The sequence below is a fragment of the Vipera berus genome, assembly GCF_964194415.1.
Source record: "Vipera berus genome assembly, chromosome: 8".
NCBI lineage: Eukaryota > Metazoa > Chordata > Lepidosauria > Squamata > Viperidae > Vipera > Vipera berus.
The window spans coordinates 18,295,835-18,315,490 of record NC_138211.1 but is presented as its reverse complement, the minus strand read 5'-3'; the positions used below and the strand labels follow the sequence as shown (position 1 = coordinate 18,315,490).

Here is a 19,656-nt window from a genome sequence, read left to right as displayed (position 1 = left end):
TGCAAGCCATCCTGAGCGCCCTTTTAGGATGAACAGCATATTTAAATAGATACATAAACAAATAGCAGACCATTTCATTAGATGCTGCTTTTCCTGCTTTTTCTATATTCTATATGAATGGCTATATTCTGGAGGATATAAAATAATACTTTGCAACTAGAAATTGTTTAGTTATGTTACGTTACGTTTGCTACCTGACCCTGAATGGCACTCAATGTTATGAAATATGGCATAAAAATGTGGGATTAAAACTGTGCAATGTTTATGCTTTGCTTATTTTTCTCAATCAAGGTTGAATTTTTGATACAGGGAATATATAAGAGCCATCTCAAGATCCATGAAGGATGGTCAAAAAACATAAATGCAAGGGAAAGCAGAACAATTTGTCCGCAGCCCCTTAGTTTCAGATAGCTGATTGAATTGGAAATTCAACTGGACATTCAAAGGTCTTTTATTCCTACTCAAAACATTTTCTGTATGACCTAGCTTAACTAGTCTGAAACACACAGAATGCCACACAAAAGCTTCAGACTGGTTTCCGTTTAGCATCAACAGGGTAACGTAATGCAAAAACTAGGAGGAAATCTCAAATCTCCAACTATCGTTTTCAATATTACCACTAAGAACAGATGGGTCAAGAATAAACCAATGGCAGTTATGTATGCTCTTTTCCTGGCAGCAGAAGCCTAATTATTATTAGAGGGAAGCTCTAGAATGCTTTAAGTTTCTGAGTCCAGCAGATGTTACATACGTGTCTTGGAAATGATCTTTCTGTTTCAGCTTTTTTGCTGGGTTTCTATTAAACTAAATGAGGGGCCTCAACCTTAATTTTCTACCAAGTAAACGTGGTTTATTGTGTCTTTCAGATTTTATTCACACACCATCTTGAAACACCAGATTTGGAAACCTGGGATATGCTAGACAATCCATGGTGACCTGTGCAATTCATCTTTTTTTGTGACAAAAACCTAGACGTCGTGGTTGGAAGGAAAAAGTGGCGCTGAGAAAACCTGGATAACCTCTTTGCTGCAAAGTCCAGTGCTTTTCGCAAGACACATTCGTAAGCTAAACTCCCATTACTCTCCTTCGAATCCCGCATGGAAGGACTTCCCTTGTCTACTTACCTGTCTGTAGAGTTTGCTTCCCCCCCGAGAGGACCCCCAGGGGCAGAGTGCCTGTGGGGGTCAGGCCTTTGAGCGTCAGCACACTCTCACTCTCCTCTCTGAAAGCAGAAGTAAGGGGACCAATTCATACACGAGCAAACACATAAAAGCACATCAGTTCTTGGTACTTGAAATTCTGCAAAGCAGCGTTTCCCAACCTCAGCAACTTACAGGCTTCCTTTGAGGGAGATGGATGATTTAGAAAAATGAAATACAAATTAAGTAGCCGGGGCTGGGAAACATCACTATAGAAAGAATATCTAAACACCCAGCGGAAAGGATAAGACCCCTGATGTAGATCAATCCCATTTGCCCAGATGGGGGTCAGTGGGTACTATCCAATGTTATTATGCCACCATGTTGCCAACCTCCGCTTTAACCAGGGTGTGGAATTAAGCAGAGCTTTCTTGGCTCTATCTAGATGCAAGACTGCCTAGGATTCACATCCACCCTGCTTTCAATTTCAAGGAAAAAGAAAGTGGGACATATTGGGTATGTGGGACAAAGAAACAGCTGATACTCCTTAAAAGCTTCACTATGGGAGATGCTTTTTTGAAGTATTCACACTTTTTTTAAAAAAATCCACAACTACCTCGATAAGATACGTCTTGGGAAAATGCTGGTTCCAGAAAGAATGACCCACACAGTTGATCTATATAACCGACCTTTGTGCTTGAGGATTTTCAATCCTCTGAAACTTTTGTACTTTTCCCAAATGGGGCTCATGGTGAGCATCTTTGAAGTGTGCTGATATAACAGAGGCAGGTCTGGCAAAACGATTAAGCAACTTTATCTTCCCTTTCTGACCAAGATTCCCAAGAAAGAGCAAGCTTACCGAAGAACTGAAAAGACTCGCGCCATCTTCCCAATGGCCCTGATCTTATTCCTGATGATCTCTTTACGGGCATTTGTGCCTCCTTAGGAAAGAAGAATCAAAAAGGTTTTTTTTTTTAAAAAAAAAAGGATGAGGTACAATAATGCTTTAGGTCAGTTGATGCCAGTATGCAGCATCTACTTGATTCCAGGAAAGAGAAACCAGATTACAACTTTACAGCTAAATCGCATTAGTCGGTTATGGAAAAGTCATGATCAGAATGAGAAAGGAGAGCAGGTGACAGACAAGGTGACGCACAGAAAGTCCAAAATGGGAGGAGAAATGACCACAAGAAGAAATAAGCCAAGTGTTATTCAGAGCAACAGACCTCTCTGCTTCCCACCAGTGGGTCTGACCACACAACACAAGGGAAGTAACATAAATGACACAGAGACACAGCTTGGCAATGCGTGGACACAATGACAAGACCAAGTGAAGGTGAAAAGGATTCTGGGCTTGCAGAAGGGAGAGTGGTCACACAAGCACGCTCTTCAGATGCGGAAGAGGAGTGGCTAGAACTTTTGCGGCTTCGTTCAAGCTCTCGTTTAATACAGCATCTTAGGGATAAGCCCACTCCCTTTCACTACACAGACCAAACATGGATTGAAAAGAACGGAAACTTGGGGGAGACAGGATTCAACCATAAACTGAACGGCAAATACATCTTCTCCGAACTGAGATCTTATTTTGCTTGTTGGTTATGACCCAACTAGGCATTAAGAACAGGAGAAGCCAAACTGGAGATCTGACATGCGCCAATGGATCCAGCCATGCATAAGGTGGCTGCATTCAAAAGTCAAGAGAAATGTGACCCCACCACACACCGTTCAGGTTCCTGAAGGAACAAAGCAGGGTTAAAAAAAAGAAAGAAACAAAGAAACAAATCAAACACACCACGTTCATGTTAAAACTGAAGGGGAGAAGGAAAATGGGAAAATGGCGAGGCTGTCCAACTAGTCAGCTATTCAAAATCCACTCCAAGGAAATCTGGTGGCACAGGCAGTGAGAATTAAGCTTTTAGCAAATTCTAGCTGGGTACCTTTCGGATAGCTTGAAATGTAGTTATCTTCAGGGAGAGGAGACACCAAGTATACAAGGAGATGAAGATAGAGATAGAAGAAACAAATTTAATTTCCATGGGAGGGAGCGAAGAACATTTAAAAAAACAACGCAACGGGGCAAGGAAGTAGTTTTCTTTTGCACTTCTGCTAAGCCTTCCTCTCTTTCACTAAAACCTTATTCGACAAACTCTGGGATGACAATCAACTTGAGTTCTGTTTTCCACATGTTATCACCTAAGTATTACTAAGGCCCAAAAAGATGAGGTTGATTTTATTCCTGAAGAGTACGCAGAAATGACAGATAAAGCTCTTTAATGATCAATAACTAAAAAAGCCTTGCTTCAACAATCTTTTTCATCTTTTAACAGCATTTGAACTAGTCGACAAACAATGTTTATGTTCTTAGCAAAATATTTTCGAGCTACATGAGGAAGAGCCAAAACAAGTTCTCAGAACAATCCACAATATTGCCAGGCATGCGACTTACACACACATTTTGTCTTAAATTGTTTTAGGCACGAATAGGATAGTGTTTACCACTGTAAACTTCATGGTCCCATCCTGCCCAGAATATGTCTGGAGTGTTGGGTGTTTTAAAAGAACATGTAAGATGTGATAAACAAGCACCCTTTACCTTAAATATGTCATTGATTGGATCAGATGTTGATGACTATCTGATCATTTCAATTTCATCCACAACTCCATCAACTTATCCTGGGAACAGGAATGGGAGCAACACACGCAAAGAGCAGTAAACATTCAAGCTTTCTACCTTGATCAGGCTTCTTCTGTTTACATCTCCCTTTCTGTTCTCACAATTTTGATAAAAATAGCAAGCTGAGGATGATAGATCAAAGATAAAGCCACGATAGTAGAGTGGTGGATGGGGAGAGGGGTTAGTAGTTCTTTATGCCCAAAGTAACAGCTGTCTATAAACCAGCCAAAGATAGATAGCAAGCTTAAATTATGAATTGAAAAGATGGCCACAAAATGGTGCTAAGAAAAAGGCTGCATATTCGAGATTAAAACAACCCCACCCCCGTCTCTCCGGATTTACTCGAAACCACCCAAGACCCTGAAAATGTCGCAAAAGGGTTGTTACCGTCCAATATTTCATCTCCATCTGAAATCAGCTCATCATCGGAGCAGATGTTGAGGATGTTAACCAGCATCTCTGTAACTGCAGGAGGTAGAGAGAAAAAGTGATGAAGCATCACCATCCAACAGGGGCTGGATCTAGGTCCCAAAGTTGTTTGCTTGCCTGTTAAAGTAGCTTTGGGACAGCCTTCTCAACCCGCCCCCCTCCAAAATAACCACCCCCGTATCTGATCTGTTTGTGCTAAATTGTATGCACAATCCATCCACACCAAGAGGTAGAGAGGTCAGTGGGACCCAGAAAAGGCCTTCCAGTGAGGCCTTCTTCCCCTTCTTCCGGGAGCCAGATCAGCAACAGCTATGATATTTCAAAAAGCAGCCCAAATTGAGTTATTCTATAAAGCCTTTGAAAGCTGATATCATCTCCTGTGGCTGACTGAACAAGGGTTAAAACTATTTTAACTTTTTAAAAGCTGTAGATTTATTATGCTTTTATCTCATGCTGTTTTTTTTCTATATTATTATTGTCATAAACCACCAGGAATATTTTGGTCTTGGGGACACATAATAACTCCAGTAGAAAACCGAAGTCGTGCTTTTTTTTAACAAATGACACACAGTTTAAAATTGAATTGCAGGAACTGTAAGAAGCAAGCGATGTAATCTGCCAAATTAGATGCAGAAGCCATATATGAGCCAGACCCCAAGCACTTGGACCACGATCACATGACTGTTGGGATGCAGGGATGGCTGGAACTGTGAGGACCACTCCCAAGTTCTCCTCATTCAGCACTGTCGTAAGTTTGACTGGTTGCTATACAAGTGGTTGTGACTCAGGGATTACCAGTATTTCTCAGTTGGACAGACACACTACAAAATTTGACTTTCCTTTAATCTAATCTATCAGAAGATGCAATTGGACAATTCCAGTACAGTGTTTGGTGCCATTTCTTAAACATAAGATGCTCCAGGATCTGTGTGAGGTGATGTTATTCTTGAAGTAAGCTCTTCCTTGTGTTTCTCATAGATTGTGTCCTTTTGAACTACCTGTGGCTTTATGCTGAACTGGCAATTAAGGAAATTCTGTAACTTTTAGAACTGTGGAGAGTTTTAAGGCTATTGAGAATGGCAGCGAAATATAGAGCCTTTAAAGATTGGTATAAGACTTTGCAATGATTATTACTCTTTCAATTCTCAAAATTCCCAGGGCATTCTCTCTCTCTCTCTCTCTCTCTCACACACACACACACACACACACACAGAGAGAGAGAGAGAGAGAGAGAGAGAGAGAGAGAGAGAGAGAGAGAGAGAGAGAGAGAGAGAAGGGACTAAGCATAAAATGTAGTAATACTGTCAATGTATTTTAGGACTATAATAGGAGTTTTAGGAATAAGAACCAAGTCTATAAAATGAAGATTAAATTAGCTCCAGAAGAAAGGGTATCTTAGAGAGAGAGAAAAACCAGCAAGAAAAGGATAATTCAAACAAATAAGCTTTGATTATTGAAGAACGGGGGCCTATAAGGGTTGTGCCTACTTTGCCAACAGAAATATTTAATCACAGCTTCCATCATGTATTTTCCAAAACAGAAAATGCTGGTTTTGTTCATACTGTTCTTCAATCTGTTACAAATTTAGTCTAGACTCCCCACTACAGTGATACCAGCCAGTGGCCTGCTGATTTTTTAAAGGTTAAGTTGCTCTGAAAGCCACATTTTGCATAGCTTCATCAAAATAAGAGTGCTTTAGAAAGCAAAGGTTTAGAGGGCAGGGCCTACATCTAGCCCAGGCTAACCAATCCTGTTGTTCCAGAGGACTTTTTCCTCCACTTCTCGGTTAACCCCTTTTGCTACTGGGAACTGTTGACCCCTTACCCTTTTCTCCCACAAAAGGCAGAGACCATGTGAAAACATCCATGAAATTTGGAAGCCAGTACGGGTGCGGAGAGCAGTTGAACTGTCTGATATTCATGACATTATTTTCATATTTTAAAACAGCAGCTAGAAGAAAACAAAAGAGGATGAGGACTGACTTACACCTTCCTTCCAAGGTTTACAGGGCTCTGAAAATACAGTTCTGTTATTAGGTAAGACAGCCACTAACCAAAATGAAACATCCCACCTGAGACAAAAACATTAGATAAAAATTATTGCTGCTAGAGGCCAACCGCTGAAAACTGAAAAGAAGAGGAGTAACGCCACGTCCAAACGTATTTCCGTGCTCTCTGTTATTGTTGTGATTCAGGGTCAGCCTGTGGGTTCGGCAGTTGGGTCGGACGACTCGGAGGAGGAGGAGGGGGGTGTTGAAGAGCTTGCTGATGATGGCCTTGAGGCTCCGCAGAGCCCTCAGCCGGGCCCCTCCCACCTGGTCACGACAGAGACCCAGCTGTGTGAGCCTGACAGCGTGGATGAAGATGACCCACAGCTGGCCCTGTTCAAGGACGCCCGACGCAGAAGGCAGTCAATCAGGAGTAAACAGAGGAAGGCAATGGGGCACCTCGGAAGGAGGCAGAGAGAAGCCACGCCCTGAACTGTATAAAAGGGGAATGCGTGGGAGGGCTGGTTTGCTGAAGGCAACCGCTTGAATAGTTCCTGTTTCATAGCTCCTGTTTCATGGTTGGTGTCTTGTTTTGCTCTGTTTTATGTTAATAAATTTGGCAGGCTTTATTCCAGCCTCTTGCCGTTTGTAAAGGGGTTGTCCCTGCTTTTTCTGCAGGGCCGGTTAGCAGGCTGGTACAGAACAGTTATGGACTTACATGCTCTCTTCCTCTAGCCCAGTGATGGCGAACCTTTTAGAGACTGAGTGCCCAAAAACTGCCCCCCCACCTGCCTGTGGAGCCACCCACCGCCTCCACGGCCCACCGCGGATCACCCATGCGGCCCAGCAGTGCCATGGCAGTGGCAGCTGTGCCCTCTGCCCGCGCCCCGCAACATCAACTGCTTGCAATGGGTACGAGGGTGGAGTCTTGTCCCCACTGCTCGGCTGCCATGTCCTTGGCTGTGCTGCTCCATGCGGGCTACGCTCGGGGGCGACTCTCCTCTGGGGGGACTGCTGGTGAGGAGGGGGCCATGGGGGAGGTGGGTCTGGGGCAATGGCATGCGTGCCCACAGAGAGATCTCTGAGTGCTGCCTCTTGCACCCGTGCCACAGTTTCACCACCACTGCTCTAGCCTGACTGCAAAGAGTCATTGGCTTCATTTTTTTCAATGGCAGAGATTACAGTTGTTGATTTACAACAGTTTGTTTAGTGATCGCTCAAAATTAAAATGTGACTTATGACTGTTTTTCATACTTACAACCACTGCAGCATTCCCCATTTGTCACGTGATTAAAATCCAGATGTTTGGCAACTGACTCGTATTTATGACGGTTGCAGAGTCCCGGGGTCATGTGATCACCTTTTGCGACCTTCTTTCAAGCAAAGTCAATGGGGGAAGCTAGATTCACTTTAACAACTGTGAATATTAACTTAACAACTGCAGTGATTCACTTAACAACTGGGGTAAGAGAGGTCCTAAAATGGGGCAAAGTTCACTTAATACGATTCACTTCGTAACAGAAATGTTGGGACTACCTGTACTGCTATGTCCGCAGCAGAAACAACAGAGATAGCGTGAACAATGGTTTGTCCTAACCAGCCAGTTTCAAATGATGGTTTTACAAGATTGATTGTTCGGATGAACTGAATGTATTACCAACTAATTCTTGGTTCAGACACAATAAGTCATATAACTGGTCGAACAGCAAAAGAACTGATTTCTATCTCCTCTTTATAGCGATATTAGAGGACGGGGCAACCAAATACCAAAATCATTAACCCCAAATTTCAAGCTGCATCTTGATAAGGACAAGCATTTCCACAGGAACAGCATCCAACAGATTCTGACATTCAGTTAATATTTGTTAATCAGATTAGCTTTCCACCTGTTCCAAAGAGTTTTGGACTGTCCTCACATCAACCCTGTGAAATGAGGCTACTTGTATAATGTCGGCTGAGCAAACAACTCCCTGTTCCACAGTCCCAAACCTTCCCGTGATTACATAAATTCTGCACATGGCCAGGAGAACTGGAAATGAAACCATCCCAAAACATCAAATTTGGTTCATTCAGGATGACAAGGAAAGTCAAGCTGGGCCAGCAAAATGTGGTAAGTTCACACATATTGCAGACCAAGCTCAGGATCACAAAGGATGCTGTCCAATTGGAACAAAAAGCGCCAGAGTGAAAACTGAAACAATTCAGGGGGAACATTTAAGATTCCAAATGACAAGAGAAAATTTCTTCATAACCACAGATAGTCCTCAACGTACAAACACAAATTTCTGTTGCCAAGCATCAGTTTCGCCCCATTTGATGACCTTTCTTGCCACAGTTGTTAAAACAAATCGCTGTAGTTTTTTCAGTTCCTAATACGGTTTGTTAAAGTGAATCTGGCTTCCACATGGACTTTGCTTGTCGGAAGGTCACAAAAGGTGATCATGTGACTCCGGAATAATGCAAATATGAGTTAGTTGCCAAGCATCTGAATTTTGATCAGGTGACCATGGGGATGCTGCAATGGTCGTAAGTGTGAAAAACGGTCATAAGTCTTTTTTTTCCAGTGCGGTTGTAAGTTTGAACAGTCATTAAATGAAGTGGTGTAAGTCAAGGATTGCCTTTATTCCACTCCCCTCTTTCATAATAATCTTCAGGCTAGGGAGAATTCCAACAATGGGAAAAGAGGAAGAAGAAACAAATGAAGTGAGGGATGTTTTTATGTTCTTCTAATATAGAATGAACACATGGTCATAACATTCCCAGCAAAACAATGACAAAACAAAAATCAGACAGATGGTGTACTTTTTTTTAGAAATCTACAATAATCCAATTTAGGCACCCCTCCCATACATTCAACAACTTACCCTTGTTGTTATAGACGTCTAGGTAATTTGGTGCAGAAAAGATGGTGATGAGCGATGGAAACCCTGTGGTTTGGCTCTTTCTGTACATTCGGTACCTGGAAAAGCAGGCAAAGGCTGAGCAGCCTCTTTTGATAAACCATCTTAACCAAGAAAGTTGTTCAACGTAACTTGTTACAAACCTACCCTGCATCCTGGGCTTCGTGTGCTCGGATCACGGATAACAAATTATTGTTTTGCAAAAATTCACAAATTGCAGGGTAACTGAAAGATAAGATTTTAGAGACATGTTAGTATGTGCTGAACCAATTATCTTTAATGAGAAGCTACCTGGGAATTTACACAGATGGGCTTTATCACACAGATAAAAATGTTGGTGAAATCTTATAAACACTTAGGAAGGTTCCGCTATTGCAATAAAAATTTCATGAAAAAATTAGAAGTAAAATGCAATAGTCAGTTTGAGAATTACAGATTCCAGAACATTTTCAAGGATGTGTTTAGGTTCAAAGAAAAAATATGAAAAGGATGAGATCTTGCATAAGATTGCCCTATCTGACTGAACAATTATTTCATCCCCGAAGAATACTAGATGCATGTTATAGTTACACAGTTCCCATTATTCACTTTAATTTTTGGCCAGAGGTGATAGCTAATAAGAATGCTGCCTTCTGCATAAGAACTCACAAGTAAGTCACGTTTATAAAATGTGAAGATTTCTCACAATTTTGAAGACTGCCATATAAGGAATCTCGGTGATGGATTACGCTCATTACCCTCAATTCAAGGTACGTTCCTGCACTAAATTCCTTTACAATTCTCTGTAGCCCTTATAAACTTGTTCCAAAAATGCTCTTGTTACTATTTAGATCTTGCAAATTATCTCAGTAAACAGTAAGCAACATTAAGGTCTTGCAGATATCTAAATTATTGGTAACTGAGCGGCAAATCTTTATTGTGTTATTTTAGAGTGAAACATTTTAACTCTCCTATAAACAAAATGTTGCTGAGTTCCAAATACCCAGAGGCCTGGGCCCTGCAGCCTCATGCCATTCCCTTTTCATTTTTAGGTACGTTGTTTGAACGCTGACTCACCTGTAGAAATAGGAGCAACCTCGAACAGTGTTGTGAGTAAAGTGCTCCAGGGTCTTCTCATTGCCATAATCTTCCGATGGATCGGACCACAGTAGGTCACACATTGGACCAAAGGCTGGAGGCTCCTTAAACCTGTCTAACTGAAAGACAAATACACGCCAAAAAAAGAGAGGCAGTTATGAATGCGAATATTCTTAAGATAATAAAAACACATTATTAAGACATGCAAAACAGGCCAGGTGCAGAAAAGGCATCAATAAAATAGCAATGCCCATTATGACAGAGTACCCCAACCTTTCCAGCTTTGTGGAGCGGGGGGAGGAGAGGAGATGGTTCTGTGCAAGGGGCAGGCAAGCGTGCATGCGCACTCACCTCATGCAAGAGGGGATGTGCATGCGCACTTGCCTGCCGCTTTGGGCGACCCGGTTTTAAACAGCCGAGGGCCTGGTAATGGGCTGAAGGCCAGGGATTGGGGACTTTTGTATTGAGAGATATTTTGGAAATAAATACCTAACATGTTATCGATACTGATTTCCATGGAAGGAATATCTACTCCATGGAAAGTAGGCCTAAGCCAGGGGTACGCAACCTTGGCTCTTTTATGACTCGTGGACTTCCAACTCCCAGAATTCCTGAGCCAGCCATGCTGAGGGGAAAGGGAGAGGTTTCCAAGCTGAGCCACGTTGGCTCAGGAATTCTGGGAGTTGAAGTCCACGAGGCATAAAAGAGCCAAAATTGCCTACCCCTGGCCTATACCATTTCAGACCAAAGAACCATTCTGGCTGAGGAATTCTGGGAGCTGAAGTCCACAAGTCATGAAGGGGTTATAGTTCCCCCTGCTGGCTCAGGAATTCCAGGAGTTGAAGTCCACGAGTCATAAAAGAACCAAGGTTGCCTAACCCTGGCCTAAGCAATGGAAAGTCACTTTAAATAAAATCAAGAAAAAAAAATGGTTTGGCTTAATAGTTTCTCTGAAAGGATTAAAAATACATTTTTTAAAAATCCTCGCTTCAGTTTTGAGGGAGAAGACATGGCTGCTGATTACTTGCTGAATTGTTATACAATCTTGTATACAAGTTTTAGGAAACTTCAAAAGAAAAAAAAATGAATTTCTGGACTGGTAATTTTGTAAAAAAGTAAAACCCAGTCATAGATGGTAAAATAATCTGTTTAATGGGGTGGAGAGTAGAAAGAGAAAGAAGAAAGACCACTTACTCTCCTAATGTCATCTAGACACGTGATTTCAGGAGACAGCCCTCCGTGCACACACAGAAATTGTTGATTCAAGAGGGCCGCAAGAGGAAGACAGTCGAATGTATCCATGCATGCATCATATACCTGCTCTGAGTACTTGATTCGACCTACAGCAAGCAGAAGTGAGAAGGAAAAAAAATTACAGCCGTTGTAAAGGCTGCAGGTTTGCAAAGTTTCGGCCTAGGCAATAGCTGATCTACGGGCCCAAAGATATTCACACTTTCGACATTTGGAGACTTTTAACATCAGCTTGTCTAACAATAAATCCTAGAAATCTCTCACCAGCCCCTTGTGTGTTTCAGAAGCTTCTCAGTTGTGTTTTTTTTTAAAAGAAGTACACACAGCTCATGCAGGGTGTTGGGCAAGAAAGTTGAGTTACACCACTTCATCCTGAGTGCAGTGGAGGAATGAATTTCAGAGTTCCTTGCGGTGGCATCTTGGAGAAGATTGGCGCAGTAATGAACACTTTCCGTTTCACCCCAGACTGATTTTCTTACTGAGGAATGACTGATAATTCTCTATGGAAGAGTCTGAGTGCCACTGCTCTCAGCCTTTTCATTTAAAATCATTCGTTCGTTCATTTACAAGAGGGGTCTTCAAACTTGGCCCTTTTATGACTTGTGGACTGCAACTCCCAGAATTCCTCAGCCAGGCATGCTGGGAGTTGAAGTCCACAAGTCATAAAAGGGCCAGGTTTGAAGACCCCTGATTTAGAACCAAGCCTGTGGAGGCAGTTTCATAAAGCTCCCCTCAGTTGGGTGGTAAAGCATCATTCACACAGTCCATTGAGGGTAGTGGTTAAGTGCTGGTCTAGAAACCAGGAGACTGTGAGTTCTAGCTCTGCCGTAAGCATGAAAGTCAGCTGGGTGACTTTAGGACAGTCACTCTCTCTTAGCCCAACCAACCTCACAGGGCTGTTGTTGTGGGGAAAAGAGGAGGAGGAGGAAGGAGTATTAGGTATGTTTGCCGCCTTGAGTTATATATTAAAATGGCAGCATAAAAATTTAATAATAATTACTTTACCTTTTCAAAATCATCAAAGTGCAATGTATTTTCTAAATTCAAAATGAAATTCTGCCAGGACCAAAGCCACATACTAATGTTTTACTGAAAGGAGCATGGACGCTGTCATTGCAAGTTATAAGAAAGGGGAAAATGAATTTAATCACAAAGAACCTCGTTAATTTGTACGCCATACAATTACTGGCAGGACTGATAGGTTTATTCTCGCAGTAGAAAAATAATGAAGAGTATACATCCAGATGCTTATAACCTTGCATCTTCCACATGCCATGTCACTGACTTAAAAACTGCATTGCTGTTTTCAACAGCAACAAAAAGGAATGAGGACAAAAATGATTCACTGTCTTCATTTCCAGAATATGAATGGACTCCATCCACATATTATTTGTTTAGTTAATTATATCCTGGTTTTATTATTTTTTCAAATAACTCGAGGTGGTGAGCACACCCAATTTATTTTTATTTTAATTCCATTTATATCCCGCCCTTCTCCGAAGACTCAGGGCGGCTTACAAGCTTAGCAGTAGCCTTCATTCTATGCATATGCCTGCTTATTAGGGCTTTCACACACACCCCAAGCGGCATTATTACAAAGTCAGCTTAATTGCCCCCAACAATCTGGGTCCTCATTTTACCTACCTCAGAAGGATGGAAGGCTGAGTCAACCTTGAGCCTGGTGGGACTCGAACCTGCACTAATTGCAGGCAGCTGGTGTTACTTAAGGAGGCATTAGCCCACTGCTCCACCAAGGCTCCAATACACCTTCCTCCTCCTATTTTACCCCCAACAACCACCCAGTGAGTTGGGTTGGGCTGAGCGTGATTGGCCCAAGGTCACCTAGCTGGCTTTCCTGGCTGAAGTAAAACTAGAACTCTTTCTAGCCTTGTGCCTTACTTAACTACTAGACCACATGGAGACTGCCTTTTATTTTTGTGGAATGCGTGTAAATTGGGGAAGGTGAAAAAGAAACAGGCACCAATCAGGTGTTATAAGCCAGGCCAAGACTGACAGCAGCTGATGGTTAATCTATCAGCACTCCCTTCGTTTCCTTCTCATTGGGGTTTGTGGGTTGCCGGAATCAAACAGACTGGGGGAAATTTAAAGTGTCTCATGGGATCTTACGTTCCAAAGCAAGGCTAGGTTGAATTCCAAGCAGGAGAACAAGAAGGTGCAACGTTCATGAGTTTCTACAGCACAAGGTGGTTTTGGGCAAAGCAGAGAAAGAGTTGTATTGGAGGGAGGCTGAGACACAAGGAGACACTTAAAAGGTTTTAAGCTAATATGCTTGGGGTGTGTGTGAAAGCCCTAATAAGCAGGCATATACATAGAATGAAGGCTACTGCTAAGCTTGTAAGCCGCCCTGAGTCTTCGGAGAAGGGCGGGATATAAATGGAATTAAAATAAAAAATAAATAAATAAAAAATAAATATGCTAAGCCAGAGAACTAATATTGAAATATGCAAGGAGAAGGAAAAAAAAAAAGAACTGCAGCCACGGAATGAGAAAGGGAGGAGGGAACTGAGCAAATTTTATCTGTGGGATTTTGAAACTAATCAAAAAGAGAACGGTACTGGGTTTCCCTCCCCAAACTTTTATTCAGATTGTTTTTTTTATTTTATTTTCACCAGATGGAGGGATGGATAGATTAGATAGATAGAAGCAGTGAAGAATCCGCATTAAAGGGGAAGCCTTCAATTTCCCTCTGATTCTCATACCAGCTGCACAATCTGGAACTGAAAGCTCTTGGCAATAATTACAGGCTGCGGGGTCCCTAAAGCGGTGGGAGTGGGAGGGACAGCTTGCATGGAGTCAGACTGTCAGGAAAACAGTAAGTCAGGAGCAGCTCTCTCAGTCTCTCTTGAAACGCCCCTTCTATGCATGGGGGGGGGGGAAGAGGGGAGGCTGGAGCATTTATGCAGCCTCATCAACATTCACCACCTTCTCTTGTCACAAGCAGCCCATCCGTCCGTCTTTTACTTACACTCTTGTTTGAAGGTGAAGTATTCTGTGAGGTGCCTGCACTCATGGTTCCCTCGGAGCAGGAAAAGTGTTTTGGGGAAGTTGATCTTTAAACTCCATAAATACAGCACACACTGCAAAGAGAGAGAGAGAGATTGAAGGCAGAAGGTGAGAAAAATGTGGTTTGCTTTTTTTCCCCCCAGGGAACTTTGCTTTGAAACGTTTGGAAGACGTGTAGAAATCTGGTTCCAAAAAATACCCCAGTCAAAGGTAACAGGACTGGAATACTAGAAAGCATTTCAGTCCAGCAGCGTGTCCTCTGACTTGCAATGACTCGCTGGGTGTCCTGGGCAGAAAGTGGTAAGTTTCCATCACTTGTTACTTAACCGAGAAATCAAGGATTTGAACCTGGAACCTTTTGCATAAAATAATGTGATTCTTGCTTAAAAGACTCAAACGGAGTGCCCAAGGCAGCAACAGCGTGATACAAGAAAATCATTGCCCCGGTCTAAAGTGCCATGAGGTCGGTAAAGCAAAGAAGCACAGGTATGGCAAACAGGACAGTGTAACTATGTTAGTGAGACCTCTACCCTAGCTGGCCACAAATGACTGTTATTCTGTGCTTAATTTTATTTCGTCACGTTAGCCACTCTTTGTATTATTTTTTTTAAAGCCCACGCAAGGAGACCCTTGAACTGTTATATTAAAACATTAAGGGACATTTTGTGGAAACTGCATCCAGCAGCATTAGTTTGAAAATCTTAAAAGGTATCGTCACATGGAATTGGAACAGGAAAAGAAAAAGTACCAGTTAAGTGCCAAATACATTATTATAGTCAGAGGCTAAAAATGGAGACAAGAGAAGATTGTCGTGAGAATTCTACCGGGAAAATTAAAACCTTCAACAGGAGCTAACTATCTTTTTCACACGTTTCTCCGGATCCATACAAATTTACATTTTTCCAAAAGCAGGCCTAGGAGTTTTTTTCATGCAGCTTCCTTGCATGATACTATTAAGATTTAACAACTATTGGCTAGAAGCATTGAACATCACTATCTTCACTGAGTATTTTCTGGTTTTATTTCCAGCAAATGATTGCCAAAACACTTCTGCCTTTAGTGCTTTTCTCTCAGCACAAATAGCCAAATGCTCATACAACAAAGCAAAATCAAATGTAAAGAAAATGCCAAAAAATGCCAAAATATTAGGTTGGAATATAAATTTCAAATTAGTATAAAACATGTTTTTATTGTTTTTAATTTTAAAATAAAAAACCCCAATAACATTGTCAATTTAACAAAGACAATTTAAGCGACTTGCACGAAAAAGATCTTTTTTTAAAAAAAATTCTGTCTTGTAAAGATTTCTAAAGAACCTGAAAGAAGGGTAAGATAAACATAGAATAAACAGACTGCTGGCTTAGTTAGGATACAGGAATGACACACTAGAGAGATTTAGAAATATTCAGCTCTTGATGATTTACAAAGGGATGACTTACAAAGGGATGTTTTATCCAATTCAATACTACAATTCTCAACTACACATTTATAATTACCAGATTTTTCATTTTTCCCCTTTAGTAAGTGTACAATACAAAGGACCTTTATGAAGGAAGACAAACATAAGTAAATAAATTTGAACTGACTGATGATAAACTAATCCAAATATATTGAGACAAACTAAAGTTATGATGGTGGCTAGGAAGTCTTAGGTTTTCCTAGAGTTGCAGCCCAAAAGTAGTAGGACAGAGAAATCATCAACACTATATTTAAGAAGTGTTCTGTCAACTCAATAATAAATTTTAGTGCCTGGTTGGGATGTTCTACACTACAGAGTATTTTTAATGTACAACACAAATACACAGATAAATCTGAGATTCATTTCAACAGTGCCCTGGGGACTCATGGGGGAAAAAAAGAATTATCTGCTTTAGTAAACTTAATACTTTGATATAGTAGATGTATACTAGGGATAATATTTCCCAATGGTGACTCAATTCAGTTTGTTATGTTGTTGTATCTTATATTGTTAATTTGTTCATTCCTGTGAATGATTGAATATGAGTGTATGTACCTAAAGGTAAGGGGAATATATGAAATAAAAATAACTAATGAAAGATCTTGGGCTATCGAAAATATGGTCATTGGTCAATGACTAACATTTGAAAAAAAATATACCACATTAAAATCAAGTAGATGAGATAAAATACTAATACAACAAAGATAAACAAATCAAAATGTAAGACACTGTTCATTACTATAAATACCTGTGCCAGTGTAGATCTAAAATATTACAATCCGTGAAATAAAATAAATATCACATTAAAAAAATTAAAAATAGTATGCATTAAACCTAAAGTGATAAATAAAACAAAACTGGTGATTTCTGTGATCAGTTATGCCTTATTTTCATTGTGGCCATATAGAATTTGACTACTGAACAAGTGATAAAGGATTGTGAACCTTCCAGAAGATGGTTTGCATAGAAATTGTCTAGTCTTTCTGAAAATTTGGATATTAATATAGGCAGAATATAAGCAGACCTGATATGCCTGTAAAATCCACACTGTCACCACATATGTGAAAAGTTTCAATCTCCTTATCACCACATAGGTAGGCATGCTCAGTTAATGCAGTTTGGGAGTTTCTGTCTTGCAGCAGTGTGGAGGGTCAGATTATATGCCTGGGTTTGAAAAATTCTCAGCTTGGGGGAAATCAGATTTTGTAGATACTTTGCTAGTCCTCAAGTGTCCTTATTAATCTTTGGGTGAGCAGCTGTTTGGCTTGGTCGTATCTTAAAGAAATCAGAAATGGTAAGAAAGGCTATAGAATGCCAGTTCTGCTCTATTAACTATTCCAAGGGAGAAGGGAAAGGGAAAGAGCTTGTAACTTAAACCTACATTAGAACAAATAATGTATAGAAACCTCTGTGGTCTTTGAGGTTGTTTTCTTGCAAGCAAACACCCAAACAAGCACCAAGGACTCCAAGCAACAAATATTCTCTTTGACTGGTGTGTGTGTGTGTATGTGTATGCGTGTGTACTACACTACACTCTTTTGACCAATTAGATCTAGATAATTTTATATATTCAGAACATTGATTGCAGTATCAAATAGAATGTTATCTGCAAAAACAAAGGGGACAATGACACTAGTGTTATACAGGCACTATTTGAATTCATTAACATGATGACACATACGTAGTACCTATTTCATTTCTTCATTTGTATTCAGTCTTTCCAAGGAGCTCAAGATAGTATACATGAGCTAAGATAATTAACGTGAGATAAGCTAGTATGTTCAACATATATTGGCTGGCACACATATGCTAAACCATGAATTGTTAGCCATGGTAATCTTTATAACATGGTTTACAAATCATAACCAACTGAATATTGCTTAGCTCCATTCTGCACCCTGTTTGTCTCCCTGTCCACCACAATGCTAAATACCAGATTACAGGACTGTAAATGTTAGTCTCCTTGGTCCAGATCATCAATGCAGGTCAATGTTTTCTGCTCTAACAATGTTACACACTGGCCTTTGCTCCCAAAGGTTCCTGTTTCCTGCATCAAAATATAATTATAAAAATTACCTCTTCTATTTTGTTAAAAGGACATTAACAGAAACTGCTCTGGCAGTTCTCCCGAACATCCCCAACCCAAATGAAGAAATTGCTTTAATTCCAAGAGCCTTGGTTTCTTCCCATTCTTGAAAAGTGAAAGTGGCAGCTGGAAAAGGCCAAACACAAAAGAAATTCCTGAAAATTGAGGAGCAAGATTTTTCTGCATCCAAGATTGCGTGGAATATTTTTCTTAATCATGCAGATAGCAACCTGCTGTTGTGAGCTTTGACAAACCTCATCAATATTTGAGCTGTGTTCCTTTATCTGTGCCAATTCACCTTCTCTCTTCCAAACCCACTGTCTGGCTTCCTTCTCCTTGTTCCCTGTGCTAAACACTCTGAAATGGACAAGTGTTGAAGCCAAAAAACACTATTTTATTGGGAGAAACAGGGATATCTCTGTTCATGCACCTTGGCAAAGCTTCCCAATTTTGTTTGATCAAGTGACATTTGCAGCGGCCCCCGCAGGTGCGAATCAAAGCCCGCCCTGCTTTTTGAAGGATGAATACCTGGCTTTGTAGAAAAGGAACAAATGTATCACGGTTCCCCTGCCACTGTAGATTGTGAGAAAGGAATCGAGAATAACATGAAAGGGGCGTCTTGCTGCCGCATACAAAAGATGGTAATTCCAAGCAACGCCCAAGTTTTGCAAATGCCAGGTTTTGCAGCGTGACCCTGTAATATTTTGGATGTGTTTCCTAGTACCACGTTGCACATAATTTTCTGAGCAGAACTTCAAACAATCATCTCAGCAGAATTTATGCCACCTTCCTCCACATCTCTTCAGATCAACCCAATTTTCTCCACCTTTCCCAATGGTTTCTTTTAAAAATCCATCCACGCTCACTTGAGTAGTGCAGAGGCAGAGGATATGCAGATCTCCAACAGGGCACCTTTGTGAAACCTACGTTTTTCTCGAAAATCAAGAATTCCAGCTTTTAACTCGACATCTCCCACACAAAAGTTCTAGATACCAGAATTAAGGCTGCCACTGAGGGGAATTTGAAACGCATTTCAATATTCTTTTTCAAGCAGAACAATGGAGGAATTTTAAAGAAAGGCAAAATTAATTTGATTCATGCAGATTGACGTGGGTTTTTGTCTCGAGTAAAATTAAAAAAATAATAATAATTCGGCGCATCCTCAAGTAAACCATTTAAGTGATTTTTAGCAAAGCAAAACGAGCTTTGTAAAAAAATAAATACTGAATGTTCTTAGGAGACTTTTTGATAGGTGCTCATCAGAGCATGTATGCAAATAAGCCAGGTTGCAGATTCAACCCATCTTCTTTGAAGGTGGATCTGGGTGTGTGTGTTCCCCCCCCCCCTGCAAGTTGTATTACAATGCGGTCCCTTGCTGGCTCTTCAGAGAAATTCCCTTCTTTGGTCAAGTAAACAAAAATAATAATAATGGGAAAGACTTCCATCCTAAAGGAATATTCATGGATTGCATTCAAATCATTAAGAAATGTGAGGTTTTAACTATGTTGCAACAGGAACGCTTCAAAATGTTAAAATCTATGCAATCAAGCAAGATGTCCCAAAAGCTGCTTTTCAAAAGGCAAACTGGACTTTCTTGCTTTTTTTTCTTTGAAAAGGTGTTTTTTTTTAT

At 40.8% G+C, this 19,656-nt stretch overlaps 1 protein-coding gene across 6 annotated transcripts in view; it reads right to left on the bottom strand.

The window, feature by feature from the left end:
- The window catches only part of PPP3CC (protein phosphatase 3 catalytic subunit gamma), a 69,652-nt gene that overhangs the window by 11,838 nt on the left and 38,158 nt on the right, over positions 1-19,656 (bottom strand). For all 6 annotated transcript variants that reach the window (XM_081333487.1, XM_081333488.1, XM_081333486.1 and 3 more), the window contains exons 4-12: positions 14,444-14,555; positions 11,401-11,546; positions 10,186-10,325; positions 9,277-9,354; positions 9,094-9,188; positions 6,067-6,192; positions 4,201-4,278; positions 1,999-2,080; positions 1,125-1,222 (exon numbers count right to left, since the gene is read on the bottom strand). In XM_081333487.1, the coding sequence (XP_081189613.1) occupies positions 1,125-1,222; positions 1,999-2,080; positions 4,201-4,278; positions 6,067-6,192; positions 9,094-9,188; positions 9,277-9,354; positions 10,186-10,325; positions 11,401-11,546; positions 14,444-14,555 (955 nt within the window). The remainder of the gene's footprint in view (positions 1-1,124; positions 1,223-1,998; positions 2,081-4,200; positions 4,279-6,066; positions 6,193-9,093; positions 9,189-9,276; positions 9,355-10,185; positions 10,326-11,400; positions 11,547-14,443; positions 14,556-19,656) is intronic.